The sequence below is a fragment of the Bos indicus genome, chromosome 13 (assembly GCF_029378745.1).
Source record: "Bos indicus isolate NIAB-ARS_2022 breed Sahiwal x Tharparkar chromosome 13, NIAB-ARS_B.indTharparkar_mat_pri_1.0, whole genome shotgun sequence".
Taxonomy (NCBI): domain Eukaryota; kingdom Metazoa; phylum Chordata; class Mammalia; order Artiodactyla; family Bovidae; genus Bos; species Bos indicus.
The window spans coordinates 22,901,411-22,918,923 of record NC_091772.1 but is presented as its reverse complement, the minus strand read 5'-3'; the positions used below and the strand labels follow the sequence as shown (position 1 = coordinate 22,918,923).

The 17,513-nt window shown below is 36.0% G+C and overlaps 1 protein-coding gene across 5 annotated transcripts in view; it reads right to left on the bottom strand.

The window, feature by feature from the left end:
• MLLT10 (MLLT10 histone lysine methyltransferase DOT1L cofactor) overlaps positions 1 to 17,513 on the bottom strand; it is a 207,311-nt gene that overhangs the window by 87,434 nt on the left and 102,364 nt on the right. For all 5 annotated transcript variants that reach the window (XR_002182142.2, XR_002182143.2, XM_019973026.2 and 2 more), the window contains exon 9: positions 1,343 to 1,438. Coding sequence is in view for 3 of the 5 variants with exons in the window: in XM_019973026.2 (XP_019828585.2) it covers positions 1,343 to 1,438 (96 nt within the window). In the remaining 2 variants the exon portion in view is untranslated. The remainder of the gene's footprint in view (positions 1 to 1,342; positions 1,439 to 17,513) is intronic.

The window sequence follows — 17,513 nt, the reverse complement described above, 5'->3', positions numbered from 1 at the left end:
AGTCTTGGAAGGTGGACCCTATCTGACCTCAAGCATCATTATAAATCTATAGTAATCAAGATTGTGTGGTATGGAACAGAATTAGAGTCTAGAAATAGGCCCATATACAGATGGTCAACTGACTCTCAACAAATGGAGGTAAAGGTAATTTAATAAAGAAAGGACAATCTGTTCTAAAAATGGCTCAGGAAAAACTGAATTATCAATATTCAAATCAGTGGACTTTGATGTATAACTCACGTCATACACAAAAATTAACCCAAAATGGATCACAGACCTAAATGTAAAAGATAAAAATATAAAACTTTTAAAAGAAAATATATGTATCTGATAAATGACTTGCAACACATAATGCTTCACAAAACTCGGTAATAAATCAATAAAAAGGGAGAGGTGGTGGATAGATGTGGACCCTTCACCAAAATAAATAAATAAATAGCTAATATTCACATGAAAAGATGTTTAATGTATGTATAGGTCACTGAAGAAATACAAATCAAAATCCTCTAGTGTCACCACCATCCCTTTCTGGATTACTGCAATAACCTCCTAATGGCCTCCTTCCTTTCACTCTTCACTCTCCACAGTCCATAGAGAGTCTTCCTTTCATTCTTGACTCTCTATAGTCCAGTAGCCGCAGGTTCTTATAAAACCTAAGTTAAGACCATGTTACATCTCAGCTTAAAACTCTAATGGCTCATTTTTCACTCAAATTAAAAACCTTCCACTGGCTTATATAGTCTTAGAAGATTGGCCTCTCACACTGGCCTCTTCTCCTACTGCAACCCCCTCACCCTCCTTTCATAGTAATCCCAGCTGCCTGTCCCTGTCTCCACTTGCTTTCATGTTAACTACATGATAATAATCTTAGTAATATTTAACATTTACTAAGTAATACTTACTATGAACCAGATATTGTTCTAACTGCTTTAAATGCATTATCTCATTCAATTCCAACAATTATCTCCCCCCACTTTACGAACAATAAAACTGAGTTACAAAGAGGTTAATTAACCTAAAGAGTTCAGTCTGTAAGTGTTGAAGCCAGAATTCAAAATCACAGATGGAAGAAGTCAACTGCACAGCCCAAAATATACATGTCAATGATGTCACCTACTTCTTAACATTCTTAAGAAATAAGCATAGAATAAAGAGAAGATAGGATAAAGGACTAAGAGAGGGAAAATCAACGTGCTTGATGTAGTCTCAGAGATGTAAAATTGGTTAGGAGGAACCAGGACAATTCAAGTATTTTCAAAATGCAGCACATAACTAGTTAAAAGGTAAAAGTCAGCACAAAACTAGTTATTACGTAAATCAAAATATGACATTTAAAACTTACTTTTTCTGTAGTAACAGTCAAGGAAGGAACCAATGCAGGTGATGGTTCTGGTTGCTTCTTATGTTTTTGTTTGTGTTTGTCCTTTTCTTTATATTTCTAAAAATGAACAGAAGTAAAATACAATTTAAATTTAAACTGATATATACATAATAAAGATGGTATTTCTTTATAATTACATTCAAGTAATTTAAAATATTAATAAATGCTTGTCAAAAAAAAACCAAACTCACTTCTAATCAGATATCATTTTATATATAAACAATACTAGTAATATATGATGGTATTACTACATCTATTACTATATATTACAATATATAGTACTACTACTGTAAGTAATATTAAGGTGATTTGTTTTCTTATCCTTGACCAACCTAAAAGATGAACTGAAGTCTACATTTGTATCTGACAAACTATTTTTGTCCTATTAAAAATACCAAATGCTGTTGTATAGATTTCATAAATAGTACTTTAAAATTTCTATACACTTTGACATGCACTATCACCTCATAATAGTATCAGATTCTCCAACACCATGCATTAAATTCTATGGCCCATAAACTACAAACCAGTGCACAGAAACTCAGACAAGAAATTCTTTTTGATGTTTACTCAAAACATAGACAAATCAGTTATCTCTGTTAAAACTGATGAATTGAAATACAAAAAGAATTAATAAGAAATTAACTACATATTAGGAACCCAACTTTATTTAACATCAAAATACTTTAACCAAATTGTTCTCAATTGTTTGAATCAGTAGGTAAGCGTATTGTAAGGGAAGTTATGACCAACCTAGACAGCATATTGAAAAGCAGAGACCTTACTTTGCCAACAAAGGTCCATCTAGTCAAGGATATGGTTTTCCCAGTGGTCATGTATGGATGTGAGAGTTGGACTGTGAAGAAAGCTGAGCGCCAAAGAATTGATGCTTTTGAACTGTGGTGTTGGAGAAGACTCTTGAGAGTCCTTTGGACTGCAAGGAAATCCAATCAGTCCATTCTGAAGGAGATGAGCCTGGGATCTCTTTGGAAGGAATGATGCTAAAGCTGAAACTCCAGTACTTTGGCCACCTCATGCGAAGAGTTGACTCATTGGAAAAGACTCTGATGCTGGGAGGGACTGGGGGCAAGACGAGGAGGGGACGGCAGAGGATGAGATGGCTGGATGGCATCACTGACTCGATGGACATGAGTCTGAGTGAACTCCGGGAGTTGGTGACGGACAGGGAGGCCTGGCGTGCTGTGATTCATGGGGTCTCAAAGAGTCGGACACGACTGAGCGACTGAACTGAACTGAACTGAACTGAAAGAGTTAATTCAACTTATTTCTCATAGTACTTAAGTTTAACCATTCAGAGCACTTAATCTATTCAAAGCATGAAAGAATACTACCACTGGCCCTGCCCTAGGAGAGAGCATATCAGCAAAACAAAATGTGTACAAATAAAGGATAGATGTTTTACTATAATACCTAAGACTACTGTCCCTTTTTGTTTTTAATTACTGATTTAAGTACATAAGATACCTCTCTATAGCAAGGTTAATACTTTAGAAAATGTAAAATAAAAGTAACAGTTTTTATTCAGAGTTTTTAGGAAACTTTGTTACTATGAAGTTGTTTTAACTGTGACAGATCATAAGGAACCATGCCTCTAATTCTTTGTATGAGGATGTCATATAGAAGTTGAGGAGCCAAGAGCTTTGAGAAGCCCTCTATGGCTTTCACCTTTGCCGCCTTAGTTTCTAGTCATCATGTAGAGAGTCAGTTCACACTTTTCTGATAGAGAGGCTAGGTAGAAAAAGAGGTCCCATGGAGAAGAACTGGGGTTAATCCCAGCCTAGAGTCAGCAGCATGTCAATTGAGACACGTAAATAAGACTACCTTACATCACCCAGCCAGCCACCAGCTGAGAGTAGACTCATGATTAAGCCCAGCTGATACCATGTGAAGGCAAGACAAATTGTGCTGAGCCCTAACCACTAAAAAATGTATACCACTAAAAGTCGTCAAGTGGTTTACCAAGGAATAGTAGATAATTCAAACAAAACCAGAATTCACAACTAGGTAATGGGAGTTAATGAAAGTAGAAATTAAAAGTAACTCATATTGGAATTTTTATATTCACCAAAATAACAAATATAACTATACAATCTAGTTTATAAATATGATCCTTGACTGCAGTAAGTTCTGTATCAATACTCTTCTCCCATAAAGGTAATACAGGAGCCTCTCCATCCTTCTTCATGTTCTACTTCCCATACTGGGCTTTATTCATCAAGGGTACAAGAGCTGGGATAATTTTATATATATTTTACAGAGAACGACGCTGAAAAACAAGATGAACAATCTCACAGAGAACGACGCTGAAAAACAAGACGAACAATCTCTACGAGGCTTCCCTGGTGGCTCAGTCAAGAATCTGCCTACAATGCAGGAGACTCGGTTCAATCCCTGGATCGGAAAGACCCCTGGAGAAGGGAATGGCAATCCATTCCAGTATTCTTGCCTGGAGAGTCTCATGGACAGAGGAGCCTGGTCGGCTACAGTTCATACGGTCGCAAAGAGCTGGACACAACTGAGAGAATAACACACTCACAAACAACAGCTACAATCGTGGAGAGAACAGAAGAGTAAAAACTAAAGTATACATGTATAGGTATAAAAACATGAATGTATGTAAGACAAAATAGAATAATACACCACTTTGGTCCTATGTAATACACCAAGAAATACATGCTGAGATTGTAAATGTTCACTGGGAGAGATTGTGAATAGATTACATCTACAATATAGGCCTGTGAAATATGAATCAATGCAGTGTAATGACTTTCACACTAAAGAGATAGGCTGGTTTTAACAGAACAGGAAAAAAAATTCAGGAAAATATTCAGGAAAACATCTAAATACTTAGCATATGAAAAAGATGGGATTCCAAATCAGCAGGAAAGACTGAAATTATTTAATAATACTAGAAAAAGTGGTTAATAATGTAGTAAAAATGTCTTATACAAAAAAAAGATAAAATCTAAACAGATTATTTTATAGTTAAAAATTAAAATAATCTAAGAGGCTGAAGAAAATGTTTTTTAAAATTTGAAATTTAAAGGAGGAAAGACTTAAGCATAAAACAAAGTAAAAATCAGAAACAGAAAAGGTAGTTTTAGCTATTCAAATTCAAATACTTGTGCATCAATTTAAAAATCATTAAAAAGCTAAAAACAAACTGAGAAATAAGTTAACATGTTCTGTATTTTAGTGTTTAAAATGTTGATAAATCAGTAAGAAAAAATAAACATGCTATGAAACAACACAAAGGACAATTCACAAAAGAAACAATGAGCCACAAAACAAAAAATGTGCAACCAAGGACTGAAGAACTAATGGCAATACTATTCTATTACCTAAATTTTTTTAACACCAAAACTGTTGGATTTTTATTTTTAATTTTAAGACCCAATGTTGCCCAAGTTACAGTGAAATGAGCACTAGCATACAATGCTAAAGAGAATGTAAACATGCAATGGACCATTTTAAACATAAGAGTTAGAAACCGTAGATACAGTACCTGACTAGTAATTTCATCTCTAACAAGTGAAGGTTCAAATATAGTTTATTATGCTACTATTTGCAATGAGAAAAAAAACTGTAGATAATCTAAATGTTCAACAACACAGGTGTGGTTGAAAAAATTATTATACAACCATGTAATGGTCATTTTAAAAGTATGTTCTAAAGGAATAAAGATCTGGTAAAATGGTTAATATGAGTTTCACTCTAAAATTTTATGCAAAGAGTCAAGCTTCAGAAAGAAAAACAAAGCTGAAGATGTCACAGTTTCTGATTTCAAACTATACTACAAACTGTTGGTAATCAAAACAGTACGGTACTAGCACAGAAACAGACACTGAGATCAGCAGAATGGAACAGAATCCAGAAATAAACCCATATTTATAGGGTCAATTGGGCTTCCCTGGTGGCTCAGACAGTAAAGAAACTGCCTACAATGCAGGAGACCTGGGTTCAATCTCTGGCTCAGGAAGATCTCCTGGAGGAGGAAATGGCAACCAACTCCAGTATTTGTGCCTGGAAAACTCCATGGACAGACTAGCCTGGTGGGATCCCATGGAATCCATGGGATTGCAAAGAGTCAGAACACGACTGAGCAACTAATACTATAAGGTCAATTAATCTACAACAAAGGAGGCAAGAAGAATCAAAAGGGAAAAGATATTCTCTACAATCAATAATGTTGTGAAAACTGGACAGCCACATGCAAAAGAATCAGACTACTTTCTCACACTGTATACAAAAATAAACTCAAAGTGACTTAAATAGAAGACCCGAAACCATACAACTAAAAGAAAACATGGACAGTATGCCTTTTGACATTGATTTTAACAGACTCTTTCTAGATATGTCTTCTCAGGTAAGAGAAACAAAGGCAAATATAAATAAATGTGCCTACATCAAACTGAAAATGAAAAGCTTTTGCACAGTGAAGGAAATCAAACAGCCATATTTGGAAACAATACATCTGATAAGGAGTTAATATCCAAAATACGCAAAGAACTCATACAACTCAATATGCAAAAAAACAAATTAAAAAATGAGCAGAGTACATGAATAGACATTTTTCCAAAGAAGACATTCAGATGGCCAATAGACATATGAAAAGATTCTCAACATTATTAATAATCAGGGAAATGCAAATCAAAACCACAATGATATACTACCTCACACCTGTCAGAATGGCTATCATCAAAAAGACAACAAATAACAAGTACTGGAAAGGATGCAGAAAAAAGAACATTTGTGAACTGTTGGTGGGATTGCAAATTAGCTCAGCCACTATGGAAAACAATATGAAGATTCCTCAAAAAATTAAAAATAGAACTGCCTTATTATCCAGCAGTTTCACTTCTGGGTATTCACCCAAAGAAAACAAAAACACTAATTTGAAACAACATACACAGAACGTTCACTGAAGCATTATTTGCAATAGCCAAGATATAGAAGTAACCCAATTGGCCATCAATAGATTAAGTGCATAAAGATGCTGCGTGTGCCTGTGTAACATTACTCAACAATTAAAAAAAAAAAACAAAACTTTCTATTTTACATGAATGGACTTAGATGGTATTATGTTAAGTTGAATGGACTTAGATGGTATTATGTTAAGTTAAATAAGTCAGAGAGAGAAAGACAAACAACACCATATGACCTTACTCTTATGTGGAATCTAAAAAACAAAACAAACCAAAATGGAAACAGATTCAGATGCAGAGTAGGGTGGGAGTGAAAACTTTCAGTTATAAAATAAGTAAACAAAGGGAGGTAGGTATAAGATACACCATAAGGAACATGGTCAATAATATTGTCAAGAACACTGGACAGATGGCTACTGGACTTATGGTGATCATTTCATAATATATGTAAGTATCAAATCACTACATAGTACACCCAAAACTAATATAATACTGCATATCAACTATATTACTTCCATAAAAAATAAGTTTAATAAGTGAATAAAAATTTTATGCAAAGAGAGAACAACAACCAGAAGGGAATAAACACTATTTTTATGTAAAACTATAGGTCAGGACAACTGGTGTCACTCCCAAATACATCAGTGTGTATAATTAACAATAAAAATAATCAGAATTGTAGCAACTTATAATATACATATGTATATAAAATCTCATTTCATCCTTAAAGCAGCCCTGTGATGCTCTACTTTTATAGATCAGAAAGGAATGGCTTAAACAAGTACAAAATAGATTCTTATCTATACCTCCCAAGAAACTTAGCTGAAACAAAAACTTTTTTTAATTTAAAGAAAAAAATAAATAAGGTACCCATGACAAACTATAAAAAGAAAATTTGAAAGAGTAGGGGAAAGAAGAAAGATTTAAAGGAAAGGAGAGAAAATGATTCCATCTTAAAAGTATCTTTAGCTGCAGAATGAACTACTTTCACTGTAGAAGGTAGGGACAATACAGGAGTTTTTAACCTAAATTTAGAGCATGATGAACAACTAAGAGACATTTCCAGTATTCAAACCGGAATGGTTAAAGAAATCATTAAAGCAAAAGTAAAGTACAAGACAGTAGAGGTAATACTTGAAATAAGCTCCTGTCTTCCGACACAGAGGAATTAGATATCTCAGAGTCTGAGGAATACATATGTTATCACAGAAACACTGGTAGAAAGAAATGTTTGGGGTAAGTCAGAAAGTGAATTCTAAAAGGAATGCAACATCGTGCTTGAGGTTATTTCCCCAGAAAAGTTCTAAATTAACAAAGATGTGCTCATATGTGGAAAAGATTTCATTATCACTAAGTGTGAAGAAGAGTTCATCAGGAAGCCTAATATTAGAAATTAAATTTCTACTACGGAAAAGAGGATCTATGTTCAGTAACTCCCAAGGCTTTAAATGGTGATTTAAAATCACATCAATTTTTTCCAATGTTAACAATTAAAAATCAAACAAAAACCAGTGAAAACAACAAACCAAACAGCAACCCAAACTGGGGGAATGATGAGTGAGTGAGTGAGTGAAGTCGCTCAGTAGTGTCCGACTCTTTGCGACCCCATAGACTATAGCCTACCAGGCTCCTCCATCCATGGGATTTTCCAGGCAAGAGTACTGGAGTGGGTTGCCATTTCCTTCTCCAGGGGGAATGGCAGAAGCAGATAATACATTAAACAAAAACTAGCAAGCAAGCAGTGAAATAGAAGACTCTAGAAATAGAGCAGAAGTTGCCCTGAACTGAACTATAGAATTCAGCTATTAATAATCCTACTTCCAATGAGCTAAAATTCTGAAAAATATCACAAAAACTCCCAAATCTGCAGAGAAACAACCTTTTCTTTTGCTTTTCCTGACTACTTAATTTGTTCTTTCTTTACCTGAAGAGTAGTGCAGGCTTTAGAGCAGAAACAGGAAACGCTAGGGGAAGGGAGAGTACTGACTGTTTGGAAGTAGACAATCTAGGCTAGCAATGAATTATATAAAATCAGAGGGTATTCTTAAGTGTGTGAACTATCCCCACACAGTTAAGAGATTAAAATCTAGCACAAGATATTTAATCAAGAATTAGAAAAGAGAGCTGAGCCTGGGTTCTACCAAAAACTGCATACTGTCCCAGTTGAGTTTGTACACTGCACCCTTGACAGTTCCTCTGGAATCAGAAAGAGACACTTAGTCATCAAACCCTAGTCTCAAAAATGTTGAGAAGAGATTCACGAAATGGTCTTAACTAAAGAGGAGCAAATACCCAGAAAGAGCCTCAAAAACATGAGCAAGAAAGGAAAAAGTTGCAAGGCAAAGAAACTATAGCCGAAAAGGAAACAACATAAAGAGCATAACATGCAAAAGAGAACCAGAACTCTCAACCTACAAATAAATATAACTCAGCATAGAGGTGTTTCTCAAATTGTTCCATGCTAAGTAAAACTTCATTCTAATGTATGTTCAAACAAAGCACAAAATGAGATGATAAAACAAAATGGTTAAAAAAAACTAAGGGATTGTAGGACCAAAGTAATTTTAAAACTAAAACAGAATTAGTAACTAAAATAGAATCAACAAGGGGAAAAGCATACATTCTTGAGAATAAAAATATTGCTCTAAAAAGGGCATGAAAAAAATCATAGTAATGCAAATGAAAAATCAGCAGATATTAAAGTGTTCAGAGGGAATTCTCTGGCGGTCCAATGGTTAGGACCGGGTGATTTCACTGCTGTGGCTTCAATCTCTGGTCAGGGAACTAAGATCACACAAGCCACGCAGCAAAGTCAAAAAAAAAAAGGGGGGGTGGGGGTGGGGGGGCGGTTCAGAGAGGAACATTTAACAGTTACATACAACAATAATCAAACGTTAAGTATAACTTGTGTCCCTACAGTAGAGAATCCAATGAATGGAGAACAGAAAATGTATTCAAACATAAGAGCCTACAAAATAAAAGGGGGGAGGGGGATGCGTTCTGAAAAATTCAGTTATAGAATGTTCAACAGCAAGACTTACTGTAGTTAAACTTAGCAGACTGCACGGGTGTCAGTGGGGTAGGACTGTCCCTGGTCCTCCCCACAGCAATAGTCTAGGTCCACTGCCTGAATTCTTAAAGGAAAGAAAGTGTCACCCAATATATATACAGCCAAGATTCGATTCAAAAATTAGGACAAGAAGAAAACACTTTCCATTATGAACAAAGTCAGAGAATACAGGTCTGAAGAACGTATTCTTGAAAAAAAGTTACTGAATACTAAAGCTCTGCCAATTTGAGATGATATAAAGAACTCAATGGAGAAGCTGTGGTGAAAGGTAGTGACCATCTAACAAATTTAAATTAAACACAGAACAAATCCCTAAAACAACTGTGAGGATTGTTTATAGAAGAGAATGTCTCAGACATGAAAAACACAACATAAATATCTTTAAAAACAAACTGGATGGAAGGAAATGAGAAGAGCACAGGGATACTGTTCGCCTTTCATAGCAGGAGCTCAATATAGACTGTGAAGCACATAGTTAAAATAATTTGCCACCAAATAGTAATTGCACATAAAATCCTTCCTTGTAGACAAAGCCTGGTTTTCTTTGGCTAATCACTCTCTCACATCCTCATATTTTCAAGCCCAGAGGTGAACATGGAATATCTAAGTCAATTTAGATAAATCTACCTCCTGAGCCACAGACCGCTTTAGGTCTGGGATAGATTTAGGTCAGGATAATAAAACAGAAGAGGAAATTTTCTGTGAGATGGCTGGGAATGTTCTATTTGAAAGGTACTCCCTTGCTGTCTTCAGATACTCAAGTGGTAGGACATGACCCCTGGAACAGCTGCAGTGACCTGCCAACCATGCCTAGAGAAACCAAGAGAACCACAAGAAAGACAACAATGCTCTACCGCCATTGAATTGACCATTGCTAAGTTAACCAATCTCAGAATAGCCTCTGAGCATCTTATGCAAAACAGTAATTCTCCATTGCTTTAGCAATATTCTGTTATAGTTAAAAGCATCTGAACTAGAAGGATGATCTTACTTGTCAGTGATTTTTTGTGTGCTTTATCTCCACAATTAAAGGTAGAAGTTTAAGGAAATAATATCTGTTGGGATAAGGAAATTTTATATGAAGTTCAATTTATCTATTTGCTTCACTTTCTTTTATAGAGCCAAGTAAATCTAAGTTTAACATTTGTTAAAAAACCAACAGTATTGCACCATTTTAGTATTTTTGATTGTTCTAACCATCCTTTCAAAATCTATTATCTACCTATTTATAAAAATCTGGAATGCTTACTTAGTAGTAATGATAGCTATTTCTGGATGGTGAATTCTGGAGTATTTTTTTTAAATTAATTTGCATTTTTAAAAATGCTTTCCCTTGTTTTATTTTTTTTTAAATAATTACATATCCCTGGTGGCTCAGGTGGTAAAATCGTCTGCTTGCAGTGCTGGAGACCCGGGTTCAATCCCTGGGTCAGGAAGATCCCCCTGGAGAAGGAAATGGCAACCCACTCCAGTACTCTTGCATGGAAAATTCCATGGGTCAAAGAACCTCATAGGCTACGTCCATGGGGTCGCAGAGTCGGACACGACTGAGCGACTTTGCTAACAAAAAGAATGGGCTAAAATGAAGTAGAGACAGCTAGCTATTCACCAAGCCCGTTTCTTTCCCTTATTGAGAGTATAACTAGACATTTCCCAGTTTCCTCTGCAGTCCGATGTGGCATTTAACTGGGTTCAGGTCAATTATAATCTGAATGAAAAATGACGTGTGCTGCCTCTGGGCCTGCTCTTTAATAGCCTTGAGTATTGAGTGTCCATGCCCCTTGCTCTTCCAGGGATTAATACAAGGGAACACAGCAGACACAGAACCAACACTGAAAAGAAGGCCGAGAAGCAAAAATGGAAGGAACCAAAAGTCCTAACTCATGGCTTGTAAGAAAGCTGTTAATTAAGAACATCTGTTTTGGATGTCCTTGTGAATGAAAAATTAACAATGTATTAATTCTCATAATCTGAGGAGTGTCTTATGTTAGGAGACAATTCTTACATAAGTCTCTGCTCTTTCTTTATGTCTTGCAAATAAATAAGGCAATGACTTGCCCATCATCTAAACTATCTTTTCAAGGTTGTTTGTATAATGAGCAGACTTAAAAGACAGAATGTATACCTTAGGAACAAAGGGCAGCCACATTTACTATTACAAAATATTCAGGGGCCCAAAGCTTAGGGTTCTACTGCAACAGAATGCATGAGCAGCTGTCATCTGGCCCTCTGTGCTCTGCCCTATGGAAACTGGGTCTTGGGGGAATTGTGCAAAAATACGGATACTCTGGTTACTTCTACTGCTTTAAGTAATAAACTATACTTTATCTCTAATCCAAAATTCTCTTGTCTTCTAACTGGTTACCTTATAAGTAGGGTATACCTTATAAGACCCCTTTTACAGTTCTTGACCGTCTGGTGATAGGAATATAATGCTGTTAAGAGACATGGCTTTCTGGAAAAGGAAGGATAAGGGCTTCAAGGGCCAACTAATGGGATATGAGGGAAGCCTGTGGGAATGACTAACAAACACATTGAGCAAACTGTATGGTCAATAAAGCAGTACACGGTTCTTCATTTTATTGTCTGATAATGAGGAAGAACTTAGGAGGTGGCTGCTAAAACCTCCTCCAGGCTAAAGGAGATTATTATACAGCATAGGGAATACAGCCAATATTTTATAATAGCTATATAGACTTTAAAAAGTATAAACCACTACATTGTACACCTGCAACATATATAAGACTGTACATCAACTATACTTCAATTTAAAAACAAACAAAAACCCTGCAGGTAGGAGATTTTCTCGCCAATCTGGCGGTTGGCTTCAGTTTCACCCTACCATAATAATAACTAATTTCAATTCTGAGTCACCCTCAGTGGACAGAAGGTTCCAACCCTTTCAGATAACAGTTACAGAACTACTTATCTACACTGAGCATGAAAGGAAGGAAACTGGCAAACAATCACTATGGGCAGAAACAAGGTGAATCACAGGAATCCTGGTTCCCTCAGAAAATGCAGGTGGAGGGGTCTGTATGTTAAGGAACAATGGACAGTTGGACTGTCTCACAGCTCAATACCTCCTGTGATCTATACTGCCAACTTTGAATTTATTTAGATGAGAACAGAAGACTTCAGTGCTGTTTTTTTTTTTTTTTTTGCAATGGATCCTGGTTGCTATAAGGCATCTTTGGTCCTTCCTCTCACTGAAATTTCCCAGAGACAGACCAACACTTTGTGTGAAATAAGGAAGCTAACACTGTCTCTCTTTAGTGCCCCACAATCCCAAGGGTAGTGCCCCACCCCTTTTTGAAAAGCAGCTATGAGCCTGCCCATGGACTCTTTTCAAAAGGAAACCCATAGAACAACGTAGCTCTTGAGCCTATGATGTCTATTAGTAAGTCAGACTAAACCATGTGGCAAAGGCCCAGAAATTCCTCACTTGTCAAATGGAAATGGTATATTCAAGAACACAACTGGCCTGGCCCCAAGCAGCATCTCAGCTTCATATTAAAAAGTGGCAGCTACCTTCGTTCTTGTTACCTGATGCAAAACTACTTGTTTAATGGGGATCTCAATACTTTACGGCCACCTGAAGCGAAGAGCTGACTCACTGGAAAAGACCCTGATGCCGGGAAAGATTGAGAGCAGGAGGAGAAGGCGGCGATAGAGAGTGAGATGGTTGGATGGCGTCACCGACTCAATGGACACAAATTTGAGCAAACTCTGCAAGACACTGAATGACAGAGAAGCCTGGAGTGCTGTAGTTCATGGGGCTTAGTTCACTGACTGGTTGAAATAAACTAAAACCAAATGATGTGCAATGGGTTGCAGCAGCTATTCAATCTCAGTACCTGCTAAACTGATCCAAAACTATATGTCATCACTGCACTAGGAGGCAGAATTCAGACATTCTCACAGCACCAGACAATATTTCTGTGGAAGGTGAAATAATGGTGTCAAAACATGTTTAAACCCTAATCTTCAGATTCTGTTAAGTATGTTACCTTAAAAGACAAAAGGCACTTCACAAATACAAGTATTTTTACTTATTCTGGATTATCCCGTAGGCCTACTGTAATCACAGGAATCCTTAAAAGTGAAAGGAGTCAGAGGAAGAGAATCAATGGAAGATTTGACTATGGCAGACTGATCAGAGTCGCAACATTGCTGGCTTTCAAGAGAAGTGGATCATGAGGCAAGGAAACTGCGCATACTCTGGAGACTAAAAAAGTTAAGGAAACAAACTATGTAAACACATGAAGGAACTGAATAAGAACTGATTTAATGCTCACTTTAACTTCTTTCTGCCTGATTATCAAGTATATCCATTTTCAACATTTATTACTAATCCTTTTCTTCTTCCAGGGATAAAAGTCCTTACCATCTCTTCTCAATGCCTCATCAGAGATTATCCCTTCTCATGACCTCAGCAAAGCCCTCTTACTCTTACTTCATTAACATCCTGTGCTCCAGTTTCATTTTCCTCTTTGCCTATAAACGTACGTGTGCCTACTATATTATAGTCAATGCAACTAAAACTATAATTCCTCCCAGATCAGTTCTTAATTATTCAAAAGTTGTCAATAATACTACCTTTATTTCACTACCCTCATACTTAAACCTGTGGGTTTGTTTAAAAAGCATTTCACATGGTTTCACTGTGTTCAAGAAACCATAGTAGGTCGTGTTGGAAAATACTAAAGTACAAAACATAAGGATCAGTTCTGAAACACAACATAGAGAATTCTCTGGCAGTACAGTGGTTAGGACTCCACGCTTCCACTGATAGGGGTACGAGTTCCATTCTTGGTACGGAAATTAGATCCCAAATGCCATGCAGCATGGCCAAAACACACACGCACACACACCCAAAAAAACACAAAAATCCAACAAAAACCAAAACACAATTTGGCCTGTAAGTGAGACATATACTAATGACAACCAGCAGTTAAAAAAAAAAAATGAAATGAAAAAAGTAAGAAAGTCACATAAAAAATATCCACAGCAAGAGATACAGTGTGAGTCACACAAGACAAAGTCCAGCTTCACTAGAAAGCCAGAACTGAGTGTTGGATCTGAATTAAGATGAAGTAAGAAAAGAGGAAACTGAAGATCGTTTGAAAAAAGAACAATTGACAAAAGAACACATTAAAATGTTTTAAAAAAGAAAAAACAAAGTTTATTTGGAGGGAATGGGTAAAATATGACTCAAACAATTTTTCCCTTTTGTCACACCTAATGTGTTAATACCTCAGTCCAGTCCAAGCAAAGCCTCATCACCTAACTCTTTCTGGTGACTCTTTTCTACTATCAAATCAATCTTCTCATTTTAAAATATTAATTATAATGTACAATTAAAATATTAATAATTTCACTTATTTTACTCAAATAGCCTAACCCATCTTAAAACTCCAAATTCATATTTCTGCCTTTAAAATGTTTATCATTCCACCATACCCAAAGCGACTAAAATCAGTATTATCAGTTTCTCCTTTTTATAATGTTTACTTATTATAATTAATAATTACAATGCTTGCTCTTCCCTCAAGACCCTACCTGTACTTATGGTAGCACGCCCCTAATCAAGACTGCCTATAACCATCCATCACCTCCAATAGACCTTTCCCCTTGCCCTATTACTACCAATCAGATCCCAGGCCTTATAGATCTTATTGCTTCAATACCTTGACTATCATTTCCCATATCTTTCCATTCATACAGCTATTAAATTCAGTTTAGACTTCATTACTAAACATGAACAACAAGGCTCTCTTTATTTTCTAGAGCCATGTTGTCCAATATGGTACCTACTTGCCATATGTGGCTATTTCACTTAATTAACAGTGGTCTAGTCTAGAACTTCATACTAAATCAAAAAAATGTATATTTTAATATATTCTTCTCAGTTTTCCTCTAATGTAACTATGAGACAATAATTGGTACACAGTTTACTTAACAATAATCAGCCCCAAGAAGATAATCAAAAGAGGAAAACACCAAATAACTTATTACAATGAAGGAATAAAACTACTACTGAGAAAAGCAAAAAAAAAAAAAAAAAAGGGGGGGGGGTTGTTAAGGATGTGGAGAAACTGGAACCCTGGTTGGTAGAAATGTGAAATGTGAGCTGCTGTGGTAGTATTGTAGTTCCTCAAAAAGTTAAACTCATTAAAAAATAAAATTTTAAAAAGTAATTAGAAAAAAAAATTAAACTCAGAATCAAGATGTGATCCAGCAAATCCACTTCTGGGTATATACTCAAAAGAACTGAAAGCAGGGTCTTGAAGAGATATTGTATAGCCACCCATGTTCACAGCAGCATTATTCATTCACAACAGCTAGAACGTGGAAGCAAACAAGACTCTATCAACAGATAAACGAATAAGCAGAATGTGGCATATACATACAACTGAATATTCCACTTATTCGAGGAATCAAGAGTAGTCAAATTCCTAAAAACACACAGCAGAACAGAGGCTGCCAGGGGCTTGGAGGGGACTGGGGACAGGGGGAGTACTGCTTACTGGTTACATATTTTCAGTTATGCAAGGTGAAAAGAGTTCCACAGATGTATATGGTGGTGATGGTCTCCAACAATATAAATATATTTAATGACACTGAACTGCACATTTAAAAATGGTTAAGATAGTAAGTTTCATGTTATGTATATTGTACCATTTAAAAACTTAGGGGTGATAACTGGTACAGAGAGAGAAATCTAGGGCCCCGTCACTACACTATCATATATCATATCATATCCCAAGAATTCAAACAAGCTCACATAGAGAAGTATATTAGCTGGAGAGCAGCCCCAAATTGTTTATATTAATTCATTCTGTAGATACACCACTTACTTTTTCTTTATCCATTCCCCTACTTAATTGAAATGCTACAACTAAGACTGAGATTGTCTTCTCAGCTTAAAAATAGGCTACAGCAGAAACTAAACAGAATCACTTGCTTTTAAAAGACAATTATTATGATTACTATGTCACAAAGGATTCAGTAAAACAGTAAAGTATTGTAAAAGTACTTTGTACTACTTCTGTACTATTTCAGGTTAAACTAACAATCAGTGATGAAACTACCTCAAACAATTAGGTAGTTGATACAAGATTAACATATAAAAGTCAACAGTCTTGGTACTTCACTGGTGGTCCAGTGGTTAAGAATCTGATTTATAATGCAAAGTACATGGATTCAGGGAACTAAGATCCCACCTGCTCCAGTGTGTCCCATTTACTGAAGCCTGCAGTTTCTGGAGCCTATGCACTGAGTCTGAAGGCCACAATCAAAGATCCCACATAACTTCGCTAAGATCTGAGGAAGCCAAATACATAGATAAATATTTTTTTAAGTCAACAGAATTTATAAATAGACAATAAAAGAAGATATAATAAATATAGAAAACCCCTTTTAAAACAACAAGAAAGAAATTAGCATAGTGAGAAAAAGAAGATAGTGGCCAACAGACTAGTTTTTCTGAAACTCCATACAAAAAGACTATTTAGAAAAACTAAAAATCAAAAAACCAATGGAATACCATTTTACAATAAAATCAAATGCCAAAGTACTTCCATGAACCCCAAAATACAAACAGGGTGGAACAAAAAACTACAACATCTGCACAGTAACAGCATTTGTGAGGGGAGAAGGAAGCCACAAGACAACTGCAAAATCATCAATGGTACTCACTGCAAAGCATCAAGGGCTGATTTGAGGATGGCAGCTGAAACAAGAAAGGGTTTTGTAATGGACAAATAATAGATAAATGCAAGCAGCTCCCTCTAGGAAAGACTGAAGTGATGTCTCAAGTTAACCTTTCAGGCAGGGGTGCATTCTCAGGCAGAGACTTACTCCAGAGAGAAATGGTTTCTAAACACCATCCCCACTGAAAGAATATGATAGAATGACGGCAAAGAAAAAAAAAAGAAGTTATGATGCACTGTGAGTACACCATTTAGGTGGTATTTCTCACAAAAGAGCTGGACACGACTTAGCGACTAAACAACATAAATTTAATCAAAGGGAAATTAAAAAGACAAATCCCAGTTGAGGAACATGCTGAAAAAGAACTAGTAAGGAATCTTCAAAAATATGAATGCTGTGA